Here is a 12,633-nt window from a genome sequence, read left to right as displayed (position 1 = left end):
CAACACCGTTTCATATTCTCGAGCATGACCACTTCACCACTGTTTTTAGAATTTGGACATCTCTCTTAATCAGGTATCTTTGCCAAACCACACAACCCAGCACAGAACATTCATCCTCGAATGTTTCCTAATGTTGGGATATTAGTGCATTATCCAACATGTCCTGTTTCTGAAAAATCCAGATTGATAGCTCTGCAAACTTAAGAAATTGGAAGAAATAATGCACTTCACCACTGTTTGTAGAGGCTTAAATATATATGATAGGTAGATAAACACTTGTGACATCCTCCACCTGGCCTGGGTGGTTTTCAGAGCTGTAATCTGTTTTCTGGCCTCCTCTACACTATTGTTTCTCTTTACACGCTGTTGTATTTATTACGCTGGTCAACTGGTCTCTAGCCTAAAGTGACTTGCATAGTTTAAGCCAAAGCAACAGATGTGCAGCACTGTGGCCTGGTGGTACTAGCATAGGGTATGTGACAGTAACACATCACTAAGGCCCTCTGGACAACAGACATATATATATATATATATATATATATATATATTTTAATTAAGTTTCCATAATGGTCTGGATGGGGGAACCTGTGGTTTTGTTACTCACTGTGGGTAAGAAACACTACATTTCTCTCCATCATTCTGACTAAGAAACTGGTTCAGTGTCTCCATGCAGTAGATGATGCAAAGGTCTTTATAAGTAAATCCAATGTTTCAGTCAGGACTGTATCAGAACCTTTTTTATCATTAGTCATAATCTAAACCAGCAGAGAAGACAGCACTCCAACACAGTCTAAACCAGCAGAGAAGACAGCACTCCAACACAGTCTAAACCAGCAGAGAAGACAGCACTCCAACACAGTCTAAACCAGCATAGCTGTGATTTCAAAGTCACTTCAGTAGTGATATATATGCATTAATATACCATGTTTAAAACTTATTCATACAGCAGCTTTAAGTCCCTGGACTCATAGTCAAAAAAAAAAGAAGCAGTCTCTACTACATCTACTTCATCTTCTACTGTTTGACACTGAAGTCTTCCTCCTTTCCATCAGATAATGAGCTGCTGTCAGGAAATTCTTCATCAGAATGACTGCCATCTGAGTCTTCTTCATCATCATCATCATCATCATCATCATCGTCATCATCATCATCGTCATCAACACTGTCACTCTCAGTCTCTTCTACGCTATCATCATCATCGTTGTCCTCATTGCTTGAATCTTCCTGTGTTTCTTCTGGAAACACATACAAACACAAGCACAAACACAAAAGATCATATATATCTTCACATCCCAAGGCCTGTAAAAACTTCATCGGTTCCTCATAGCTACTGAGATTTAAACACATTTGTAGTGAGAATGAAGACGTCCTCCAGAAAAGCCTGGAGATGTGTGAATATCTTCAACACTGAGTTTCCTGAAGGAATCGTTTATGATGCTTTTGTTCGTCTTTTACCTGTTCAGACAGTAGATGCACTGATTTATAAACAGTCTGCTGTTAAGACTAAAGAATCCCCTTGGAAAAAAAACTGATCTACACTCTTGGAACTTTAGAACCCCATAGAATGAATGTTATGAGTTAAACATCTACTGTTTCATATAACTGGCTCCTCCTACTACTAATTCAGAAGCACTTTGCTTGTACAGCTGATGAAGGACCTCTGTCCCAAATGTCCTGTTTCTCTGGAAACTCTGTGGACTTCACCACAATGTTGAATATCTCTACATCTCTTACTACAGAGTAAGAGTTAGTCACCTAGAATCTTCTTCGAATTTCTAATTTCAAATTTTTATATATGTATATTTATATATTCCTGCACAATAAAAAAAGGATGCATGCTGTAAATGTGAAACAGAGAGACAATGTGAAAGTGTGTGAGAGAGAGAGGGTGAGAGAGAGAAAGAGACAAAATGAGACAGAGAGAAAGAAAATGAGACATAGAAAGGGAGTGATGTGGAGCAAGAGAGAAAAAGAGAGAGAGACAGAGAGAGAACCAGAGAGCATTGTCTCATTACCTGTCAGTAGCTTTTCTTCAATAAGAGGGAGGAAGTGCTTGGGCTCTGTCTTCTCTGGTTCATACACAAGAACTGAATTAAAATAAAATAATAAAAAAAAGAATAAAGAATGAGACAAGTGTGTGTTGGTACTGTGGTCCTCAGAGGCAGCCAATGTTAATGAAACGGTGCCATTCACAAGCTCCTCACACATATACAAGAATCTGTAAAGTACTCACTCATTTGACAGAGTTTCTTGGCTAGTAGGTAATTCCTTTCCATCACAGCATTTAGGAACTATTGCCAGAAGTGCAGACAACACAGTATAACATTGATAGTGTAGACAACATTACAAGGTAACTTAAAATAAACAGCTGTTTATCTTTATAGTGGTGGGATTAGTGGCTTCCTCACCTCTGCCAGCAACTCGATGGGAGCCCGAAGCTCATGCTCCCCACACTCTTCATCTCCGCTCTCTGTCTCCTCATCCTCATCTTTGCTGTCTGCATCATTAGTGCCTTCCTCAGGTGAACACTTTGGCAATCCCTGGTACTGCGGAAGCTGGTGTGCAGGTTCACACACTCTCCCCACATGACCTGCAGCTGCAGCCTTCTCTTCTGCAACAGCAGAAACATGAATGTGGTCATCACTCCACTGATGCCTAACCCTAACCCTAACCTTAAAACTAACCCTAAAACTAACCTTAACCCTAAAACTAACCCTAAACCTAAAACTAACTCTAAAAGTAACCTTAACCCTAAAACTAACCCTAACCCTAACCTTGTGGTCATCTCTCCACTGATGCCTAACCCTAACCCTAACCTTAAAACTAACCCTAAAACTAACCTTAACCCTAAAACTAACCTTAACCCTAAAACTAACTCTAAAAGTAACCTTAACCCTAAAACTAACCCTAACCCTAACCCTGTGGTCATCTCTCCACTGATGCCTAACCCTAACCCTAACGCTAAAACTAACCCTAAAACTAACCTTAACCCTAAAACTAACCCTAACCCTGTGGTTATCTCTCCACTGATGCCTAACCCTAACCTTAAAACTAACCCTAAAACTAACCTTAACCCTAAAACTAACCCTAAAAGTAACCTTAACCCTAAAACTAACCCTAATCCTAACCCTGTGGTCATCTCTCCACTGATGCCTTGTAACCAATCATCAGGACACAGGTAAGTGTGGATCCAAATGCAAGAGTTTATTTTGACAACAGGTAAGAAGGAAGTGGATAGGTAAATTGGAAAGATAGTCATCAGTGGGAGGGATCTGGTGAAGAGGAGGATCAAGGTCACAGTCCACGGAAAAAACAAGTAGGCAGAATCCAAGGTCATTCAAAGGATTAAGAAGAAGGCGAAGTCTAGGGAAAAAACAAAGGTGGATACCCGGGAGAGACAACAGAAACAAGGTATGCTTGGTATGCATGGGAATACAATACTTCGCAAGTATTCTATGGGGAGGCTATGAAAGAAACTGAAATGAAAGACAGGTGAAATCAATTAGTATTCAGGTGAAGCTGATTTGTGTCTGGGCAAGGAAAGGCTAGTGGGCAGGACTGATGCTGTTACATGCCTAACCTTAACTCTAACCCTAACCTTAACCCTACCCTTAACCCTAACCCTAATCCTAAAACTAACACTAACCCTAAAACTCACCCAAAAACTAACCCTAACCTTAACCGTAACCCTAACTCTAACCTTAACCATAATCCTAAAACTAACCCCTAAAATTAGCCCTAACCCTAAACCCTAACCCTAATCCTATCCCTAACTCTAAAACTAAACCTAACCCTAACCGCAAATATAACTCTAACCCTAAAATAACCCTAACCCTTGCATTTTTGGCAGTTTGGAAAGTCTGAAGCCTGCATGTATTATAACCAACACTAGAGTATGTTTGCAAATGCTAGAATACTGTCTACCTCCTGTGTAGGAGAATTAATGCTATTTCCTGAATTTAGCATCATTGAGGGAGTGACTTTATTGACAGGGAACAGCTTCTGTACTTGCTGGAACAGGCAGTGTTCCAAGAGTAGCTCCGCTCCCTAGAGATGTGGCCTGTAACATCGCGTGGACGTCACTCCTGGAATCAGGGATTATAAAGGTGGAAAAGATCAGAGCCAAGGAGCTCAAATGTCATCCACAGCCAACACATGACATCACACAGGAAACACCAAGCTGTTACCCACAGGAAACTGCCCGGCAGTGAGCACCATATGTGTGGTAAATGTGTGCTATATAGTATATATTTATTTACATCATGCTAAGTAGTCTAGAATGAGAAGTTATTCTCTAAACTTGCTTAAATAAGTGGCTGAATCACTGAACTAAATCTGTGTTTACCTGTAGAAGGTCCCCTTGGTCAGCCCTACTGAAGGTCCCTTCCCCTCAGACAGAGTTTTGCGCTGGGGTTTAGGTAACCTAAACAGCATTAAAGATTCAGAAACAACTACTAACTATGCACAAACATAACACATGAAACAGCTACAGTTGTGTGAAAAAGTGTTTGATATCTTATTTTTTTGCACGTTTGTCACACTTAAATGTTTCAGATCATCAAACAAATTTAAATATTAGACAAAGATAACACAAGTAAACACAAAATGCAGTTTTTAAATGAAGGTTTTTATTATTAAGGGGAAAAAATCCAAACCTACATGGCCCTGTGTGAAAAAGTGATAGCCTCCCCCCTGTTAAAACATAAATTAACTGTGGTTTATCACATCTTTGGAAAGCTGAGTTCAATGTCTCTAGCCACACCCAGGCCTGATTACTGCCACACCTGTTCTCAATCAAGATGTCACTTAAATAGGACCTGCCTGACAAAGTGAAGTGGACCAAGAGATCCTCAAAAGCTAGATAGCATGCTACCAGTCAAAGAAATTCAGGAACAAATGAGATACAAAGTAACAGATCTATCAGTCTGGTTATAAAAGGCTATAAAGCCATTTCTAAAGCTTTGGGATCCCAGTGAACTACAGTGAGAGCCATTATCCACAAATGGCGAAAACATTGAACAGTGGTGAACCTTCCAAGGAGTGGCCGGCCGACCAAAATTACTCCAAGAGCGCAGTGATGATTCATCCAAGAGGTCACAAAAGACCCCACAACAACATCCAAAGAACTGCAGGCCTCACTTGCCTCAATTAAGGTCAGTGTTCATGACTGCCATGCAGGCCATTTTTGCCCAGAGTTCCATAACGAAAACCACTGCTGAGCAAAAAGAACATAAAGGCTCGTCTCAGTTTTGCCAGAAAACATCTTGATGATCCCCAAGACTTTTGGAAAAATACTCTGTGGACCGATGAGACAAAAGTTGAACTTTTTGGAAGGTGTATCTCCCATTACATTTCACGTAAAAGTAACAGAGCAGTTCAGAAAAGGAACATCATACTAACAGTGAAATATGGTGGTGGTAGTGTGATGGTCTGGGGCTGTTTTGTTGCTTCGGGACGTGGAAGACTTGCTGTGGTAAATAGAACTATGAATTCTGCTGTCTACCAAAAAAAAATGAAGGAGAATGTCCAGCCATCTGTTCGTGACCTCAAGCTGAAGCGCAGTTGGGTTCTGCAGCAGGACAATGATCCAAAACACACCAGCAAGTCCACCTCTGAATGGCTTAAGAAAAACAAAATGAAGACTTTGGAGTGGCCTAGTCAGTCCTGACCTGAATCCGACTGAGATGCTGTGGCATGACCTTTTAAAAAGGCGGTTCATGCTCGAAAACCCTCCAATGTGGCTGAATTACAACAATGAGTGGGCAAAAATTCCTCCACAGTGCTGTAAAAGACTCATTGCCAGTTATCGCAAATGCTTGACTGCAGTTGTTGCTGCTAAGGGTGGCTCAACCAGTTATTAGGTTTAGGGGGCAATCACTTTTTCACACAGGGCCATGTAGGTTTGGATTTTTTTTTTTCCTTAATAAAAACCTTCATTTAAAAACTGCATTTTGTTTACTTGTGTTATCGTTGTCTAATATATAAATTTGTTTGATAATCTGAAACATTTAAGTGTGACAAACATGCAAAAAAAAATTAAAAAAAAAAATAATAATAAAAAATCAGGAATGGGCAAACACTTTCTCACACCACTGTATACATAGAAGTTCTTAGTAAACAGAAAATATTTGTGCATTAGTTGAATATGAAGTGTTATGCATAAATGTAGATCTGATTAAATATAGCTGAAACAGCTTGAGATGAAAAATGGCTGCAGAAATCTCTGTCAAAGGGTTATAGTTACACTGGTCTTGAGTGGATTTGTAGGCTTTGGGCTGATTTGTTTACTACACAATCTGCAAAGAAAATACAAACAAAGCCAAAAATGATTACGTACATGCTGGTTAATTAATTACTAACCCTAGTTAATTGATCAATAAATATCAATCCTGGTTTGTCGCACTCATTCTACTGCAATGATTAAAGTTCTCCACTACATTAACCCATCCAGTCTCAGCGGCAGATGTCCTGAGGGGTTATGTGTTTAAACAGTTACCTTCTGATCCCCACAGTCCAGCCTGCATGGCCACTGCATCCTGTAATAAGGCACAGGTGTTTATTGGTACAAAGAACACTGGCATTAAAACACAAAGAACATCAAAAGACAAATAAAAATATATAAATATATAACAAAAAAATAAAGGAAAAAAATACCAAAAATAAATTTAAGAGAAACAAGAAGGAGTTCAGTGCATTAAGAAGGATTTTATACACTGTAGGTGACAGAAATTTATTAACACACGTGAAAGACAACAGCACTCACATAAACTGTGAATATGAATAACATGGGTCGTTGTGAACATAGGCAATGACAAATGGAATGACTGACAAAGATACACATGCCAACAGTGGTTTAAATACACACAGCCATCACAACACTAAACCATGTTCAGGTGTGTGCTGACAATGGGCATGGTTACAAACAAGACTAACAATAAACTCCCATTGCATGTGGTGGGCTGAACCATGTGACCAGTGGGAAGGTGAGCATACCGTGGCAGTAGCACAGCAAGATTTGCCTTATGGCCAGTAAGAGGATCCATCTAAAACTGAAAACCAACTCACAGGCTACACGTAAGTTACACACAGTCTACACATAGGCTACATGCAAGTTACATACAGTCTACATGCAGTCTACATGTAAGTTACATGAAAGCTGTACGTAAGTGGGCAGTGGTAGCTTAGTGGTTAAGGTACTTGACTAGTAATTAGAAGGTTGCTGCTTCAAGCTCCACCACTGCCAAGTTTCCACTGCTGGACCCCTGAGCAAAATCCTTAACCCAGAAGTTGTACTCAGTCATAATTGTAAGTCGCTTTGGATAAACGCGTCTGCTGAATGCTGTAAGCTATACCGTAGGTTACACAGCCCTAAACCTGGATATTTACTAGGTATTTTTCTTACCTTTGATGGGAGTTTTGAGGACTTCCCGACACATTCTAACCTACAAATACGTAGAGATGGATACTAAAGTGTGCATCTTCATGAACATGGTCAAGTTACATAGCATGTTGTGGTAATAAGTAGGCAGGTGGCTAACCCTTGATAGCTATTAGAATGATATCGATTACAGTTTTGGAACTCAGACTTAACACAGCTGCGACATTGTTTTACGGTGACAACAAGGTGCAAGCTCATCTAGCTAGCAAGGTAGTTAGGACTTTCAAACATTTGGCTAGTTAGCGTTAGCTAACCTTAGCTTACCTTCTCATTATGTATAAAGGTAGTGTCAAAACTAAAATAAAAATATAACCAATAGGACAAATACACCTAGTTGAAACTGATTTGTGTATATATACACACAATATATAAACCCTAAACGCCTCGCAGGAATATGGCTACGTCTGTTCGATTGAGACAAACAAGCTTCTCGTTTCCTAGGCAACAGTTTGCTCTCCCAAAAATATTCCGGGGGAAACAAGCACCCTCTTGGAACCTTACACGCATGAGTTTACATTGCCTGGTGAGTACCTCCGTAACAAGCATGACCCAGTAGACGTGTACTTAACCGACCTGACAGTAAACTACGGAGCCCTCGAGAAGCCATAGTACAAATCTATTACTTCGTGTGCAGGATATACTAATAATAACTGAATTATCTCATAGTGGCAGTTGACAGCTGGAAAAAGTAAACAAAGTGGGTGTGAGGCTGGACGGGTGGGAACAGTGTAAATGTTCTGATTTAAGTTATTTTCCACCGAGACACAACACAAAGCAATAGGCAATGGTGTTTCATTTATTAAATTAATTGTAATAAATAGCTATATATTTTAGGTTTCTGAAAGCCAGTACACAAAACAAGCACAGGTGCAGAATTAGCACACATAAGTAAATTCCCTCCTAATCTATCAGCATGTTTTGAGGTCCATCAAGTAACCAACACTTTTGCCAAATATTGCAGTCATAGATCAACATCAAGGTCACAAATTTATTTTAAATGTTTATAAATAGTTTATCTGAAATATGTTAAAATATTATATTATTTTAAAATATAATATATTATATTCTAATATATTAGGATTACCATAATTACCATAATACTAATATAATAGGATTACCATTAGGATTACCATAATTATAACGTTGAATCTGCTAACAAGCCTGTTTGGTGAGTGTAAAAGTCACATGTTTTACTATTTAGAGGAAATCAAAGGTTAGGCTCCAACATCTCTGGATTGACAATCTATATAGAAATATAGAACAGAGCAAAGTGAGATTATATTTCACATGCAGTATGTTTCTCTCTCAGCACTAGGGACCTGGGTTCAGGAGTCCATGTTCTGCCTGTGTCTGTGTAGGTTTCCTCTGGGGTCTTCAGTTTCATCCCACACTCCAAAACATGGCATTTAGGTCAACTAGTTACTCTAAATTGTCCTGGTGTGAGCGTGTGAGTGAATGACTGTGTGTCTCCGTAGCTAATGATGAATTGGGCTCTGTCCTGAGTGTGAGTGTGTGTGATGGATGCTGCTCTGTCCTGAGTGTGAGTGTGTGTGATGGGTGGTGCTCTGTCCTGAGTGTGAGTGTGTGTGATGGATGCTGCTCTGTCCTGAGTGTGAGTGTGTGTGATGGGTGGTGCTCTGTCCTGAGTGTGAGTGTGTGTGATGGATGCTGCTCTGTCCTGAGTGTGAGTGTGTGTGATGGGTGGTGCTCTGTCCTGAGTGTGAGTGTGTGTGATGGATGCTGCTCTGTCCTGAGTGTGAGTGTGTGTGTTGGGTGGTGCTCTGTCCTGAGTGTGTGTGTGTGTGATGGATGCTGCTCTGTCCTGAGTGTGAGTGTGTGTGATGGGTGCTGCTCTGTCCTGAGTGTGAGTGTGTGTGATGGATGCTGCTCTGTCCTGAGTGTGAGTGTGTGTGATGGGTGGTGCTCTGTCCTGAGTGTGAGTGTGTGTGATGGATGCTGCTCTGTCCTGAGTGTGAGTGTGTGTGATGGGTGGCGCTCTGTCCTGAGTGTGAGTGTGTGTGATGGGTGGAGCTCTGTCCTGAGGGTGAGTGTGTGTGATGGGTGGAGCTCTGTCCTAGTGTTGTCATCCCTCCCGTTCCCTGTGTCCAGTCCCCCAGGGGGCTCTGATCTCCGGTTTAAAGATCACTGTGCAATTGGTTGCTGCTTATTTCTAGTGTGTGTTGGATTTAAAAGCAGAGTATTGATTATGAAGTGTCCTTGGGTATTAAAAAGGTGATTTAGGACTTGTGTAATGTGCCATAAAGGGCCCTGATTCCTTCCTTACAGAATGAGTGGATAACATCCCCTCCCAGAGCCCAGATTCACCTACCAGACTCCAGTGAATCTTTGAATCCTAAAAGTGTAGAACAGATCATGTTTACAGCTCTGGACTCTGGGCAGTGGGGCTCTGGGCAGTAATGACTCTTGTTCAACCTGTAAGTGACATGACGCGTAGCAGGTTGCATGCTGTTAAGTACACAGTGAATGCTGTTATGTGATATACTGGATGCAGGATGTGAATAAAATGTTCCATCACATATTGGCGAACACAGAAGTGGTTCCATTACAAAATTTCATATTCCAAGATATTGCACACTGAACACAGCAAATTAATATGTAAAACATAAATTCAGTTTCAAACACTGCAATTTTATTGCAATTTCTGAAAATTTAATGAAAGATCTAAACTCACTTTATGATTTCTGCCATACTATAAAAGACAAGAGATGGTGTGATTTGACATCTTTTCTGTGTATTATAGCATAACTTTTTCATGGGCATCAAAATGTAGTTACACACTTTATGTAAACAAGATTATTAAATCATATTTACAAAAATACCAGCTCAGCTCCTCCACTTCTGACTGCTGTCATTACATATACATGCCATTTATAGGGAATATGAGCAGGGACACTATAAACCTTTTTCATTAAGTAGTCTGTGCCAAGATGTACCCAGTGGAATAATTGCGTGTTAAACGATAATATTTATAACATACTCTTTAATTTATAATGAATGAATATCTATATATTGTTGCATTAAATAATGCCTTATCATATTGCCCAATTTAAAGAGGCTTGCCTTTTGGCACACGGTGGGATGTGAGCTTTCCTCTTTATCCTCGTGTGTTTTCATATGTTTTGCCAAATGGTCACTGCACATGAACCTCTTGCAGCAGTCTGGGCACGCGAAATGCTTTTCACCTGTGTGAGTGCGCATGTGCACATGAAGTTCACTCAAACGTGTAAAGCTTTTAGCATGGAACAATCAGTAACATACAAATGGACGCTCGCCTGAGTCCCACCGCAGATGCACTTTGAGATGACGGTTTTCCGTAGTCCTCGATGCAACACACGTGCTGCTTTGTCTTGCTTGGTTCATCCCCAGACCTTGAATTTTGACAGTTGGGACATCCGCATTTGCAGCACCTCTGGGATCCACCGAGGGGATATTTAAAATGCAAGATTGTGGTGATTTGAGTCTGGTACTGCGCAAACTCCATATGAACCGAGACTAAGCTCCCCTGGCCGTTAGCCTCATTCTGATGGAGGCTTCACCACAGGGTGTCCTCACACAAGTCCGCACACAAGTCTTGTGTGTGATTGCATGAGCGCTGGCAAGGAAGCGTCTCAAGGTGCATGAGCTGTGAATGGAACTGCTGGTATGTAACTCGAGAGCATGTGGACTGGAGAGGCCGCACTGAACTGGGAGCATCTTTACTGGGAGCATCTTTACTGGGGCGTTGTCGTAAGAATAGCCAGGGTCCGAGGTGTCAGAGACAGCTCGGAGTGTGGATTTAAGCAAGGGTGGAACTGTGTGGTAAACTGTGATTTCAGCGATTACAGGTATAATTTCTGTGTGATGGCTGTGGTTATTCAGGGATTAAAAAGTGAATAGGGGGACTGAGGGTCGTGCTAACGGAGAAACAACGAGCCGCTGTTTGACTCAGGCGTCAGGTGTGAGGTGTCTGTGAAATAGAGTCTGCCCAGGCTCACAATACTTGAAAGTGTGACCAATAGTGATAACTAAAAAAAGAGAATATATTTTAAGTCACAAGACTAGGACTTCTACAATTTCATTATGTACTATTTTAATTAGGCCATTTCTAGATAAAGATAATAGCCTGATATTTCAAATACAAGCCATTAACCGCATGCAAATATCGATAAAATCAATCAAAGCTTTTAATACCTTAATTATAAAAAACATCAAAATCGTCGGCTAAACGGAACGCTTCTGTGCTCCTATATAATATCTCTCGAGATGGCTTTAAAGCAGTGACAAGAGCTGAATCAGTTCTTGATAAGGACTTTGATAAAACATGAGCTAGTCAGAATGAAGCGTTATGGCTTTGAAGGTTACTGCTTTCCAATTATCAAAGAGCAGCGACTTTGTAAACTGCGGATCAAATCTTTGAATCCAAAAGCTCATACGAGATGGTGTTTGTAGCTCTAGGTAAAAGAGCTTACTAGTGGGGTGAAGTTGGTGGGGTCAACAGCAATAAAGAGTGAATTATTACCTAGGGGAAAGTGAATTTATACAACATTTCATATGGCTGATCAAAGACCTGAAGGACAACTAGTGAATGTAACCCTCTATAACAAGATTTCTAGGTATTTGGTAACACTTAAAAACAATAGAAAAGAATGAGCACATTATAAGCTCATATTTGTAAAAAGTTCTATTATTCATTTTAGAATAAAGTGTTGGAAGATTACTGAATAAACTTCACATACTGTTTTCAGCTCCAGAACACAACAACATATAACCTCAATAACAGTCTCATCTTCACATACAGATTTGTTAACACTTTAACAGTATTATTAATTCATTAACTGCTGTAACAGCAGTTTTAGTCCAGTGACTCACTAATAGACCATTATACTCAAACTGCAGTAGCATAGCTAACCCTTAACTAACCCCAGCTCTCCTTAACTAACCCCAGCTAAACTTAATTAACCTCTGCTAACACCAGCTGTCTTAAAGGGGCAATATTAATTACACAGTAGAACAGAAAATAAATAATATTTGCTCTTTATTCACTTTTTGGTCAGTAAAAATGCATCAGGGTGGGCTGTGTGTGTGTGTGTGTGTGTGGGGGGTAATGCATCAGGGTTGGCTGTGTGTGTGTGTGTGTGGGGGGGTAATGCATCAGGGTGGGCTGTGTGTGTGGGGGGGTAATGCATCAGGGTGGG

General features: G+C 40.4%; 1 protein-coding gene and 1 pseudogene across 4 annotated transcripts; both read right to left on the bottom strand.

Annotated features, from left to right (window-relative positions):
* Nucleotides 1-618: 618 nt before the first annotated feature.
* erich2 (glutamate-rich 2) lies at nt 619-7,925 on the bottom strand. 4 transcript variants are annotated; one of them, XM_035523976.1, is made up of 11 exons: nt 7,703-7,925; nt 7,403-7,442; nt 6,994-7,068; nt 6,497-6,536; nt 6,245-6,296; nt 4,346-4,423; nt 4,009-4,085; nt 2,409-2,611; nt 2,234-2,291; nt 2,016-2,087; nt 620-1,235 (listed from the first exon to the last, which is right to left on the bottom strand). In XM_035523976.1, exons 4-11 carry the CDS (start codon nt 6,522-6,524, stop codon nt 1,015-1,017), a joined length of 789 nt encoding a protein of 262 aa, XP_035379869.1. In that variant the 5' UTR covers nt 6,525-6,536; nt 6,994-7,068; nt 7,403-7,442; nt 7,703-7,925; the 3' UTR covers nt 620-1,014. The 4 variants fall into 4 exon arrangements, with proteins under 4 accessions (XP_035379868.1, XP_035379869.1, XP_035379870.1 ...); XM_035523977.1 differs by having other exon boundaries at nt 6,994-7,049; XM_035523975.1 differs by lacking the exon at nt 6,994-7,068 and having other exon boundaries at nt 619-1,235.
* Nucleotides 7,926-8,645: 720 nt separating this feature from the next.
* Nucleotides 8,646-11,118, bottom strand: LOC113570390 (annotated as a pseudogene).
* Between the last annotated feature and the right edge of the window lie 1,515 nt (nt 11,119-12,633).

The sequence above is a fragment of the Electrophorus electricus genome, chromosome 3, assembly GCF_013358815.1.
Source record: "Electrophorus electricus isolate fEleEle1 chromosome 3, fEleEle1.pri, whole genome shotgun sequence".
Lineage (NCBI taxonomy): Eukaryota > Metazoa > Chordata > Actinopteri > Gymnotiformes > Gymnotidae > Electrophorus > Electrophorus electricus.
The sequence above is the reverse complement of the archived record's forward strand: the minus strand, read 5'-3'. Positions and strand labels throughout refer to the sequence as shown.

Excerpts from the sequence above, each read along its gene's own strand:
- erich2 (XM_035523975.1), bottom strand. Across the intron at positions 6,537-7,402 it reads CCTCAAAACTCCCATCAAAG|GATGCAGTGGCCATGCAGGC; the intron begins GTAAGAAAAATA and ends GCCTTATTACAG. Across the intron at positions 2,292-2,408 it reads CCATCGAGTTGCTGGCAGAG|TTCCTAAATGCTGTGATGGA; the intron begins GTGAGGAAGCCA and ends TTCTGGCAATAG.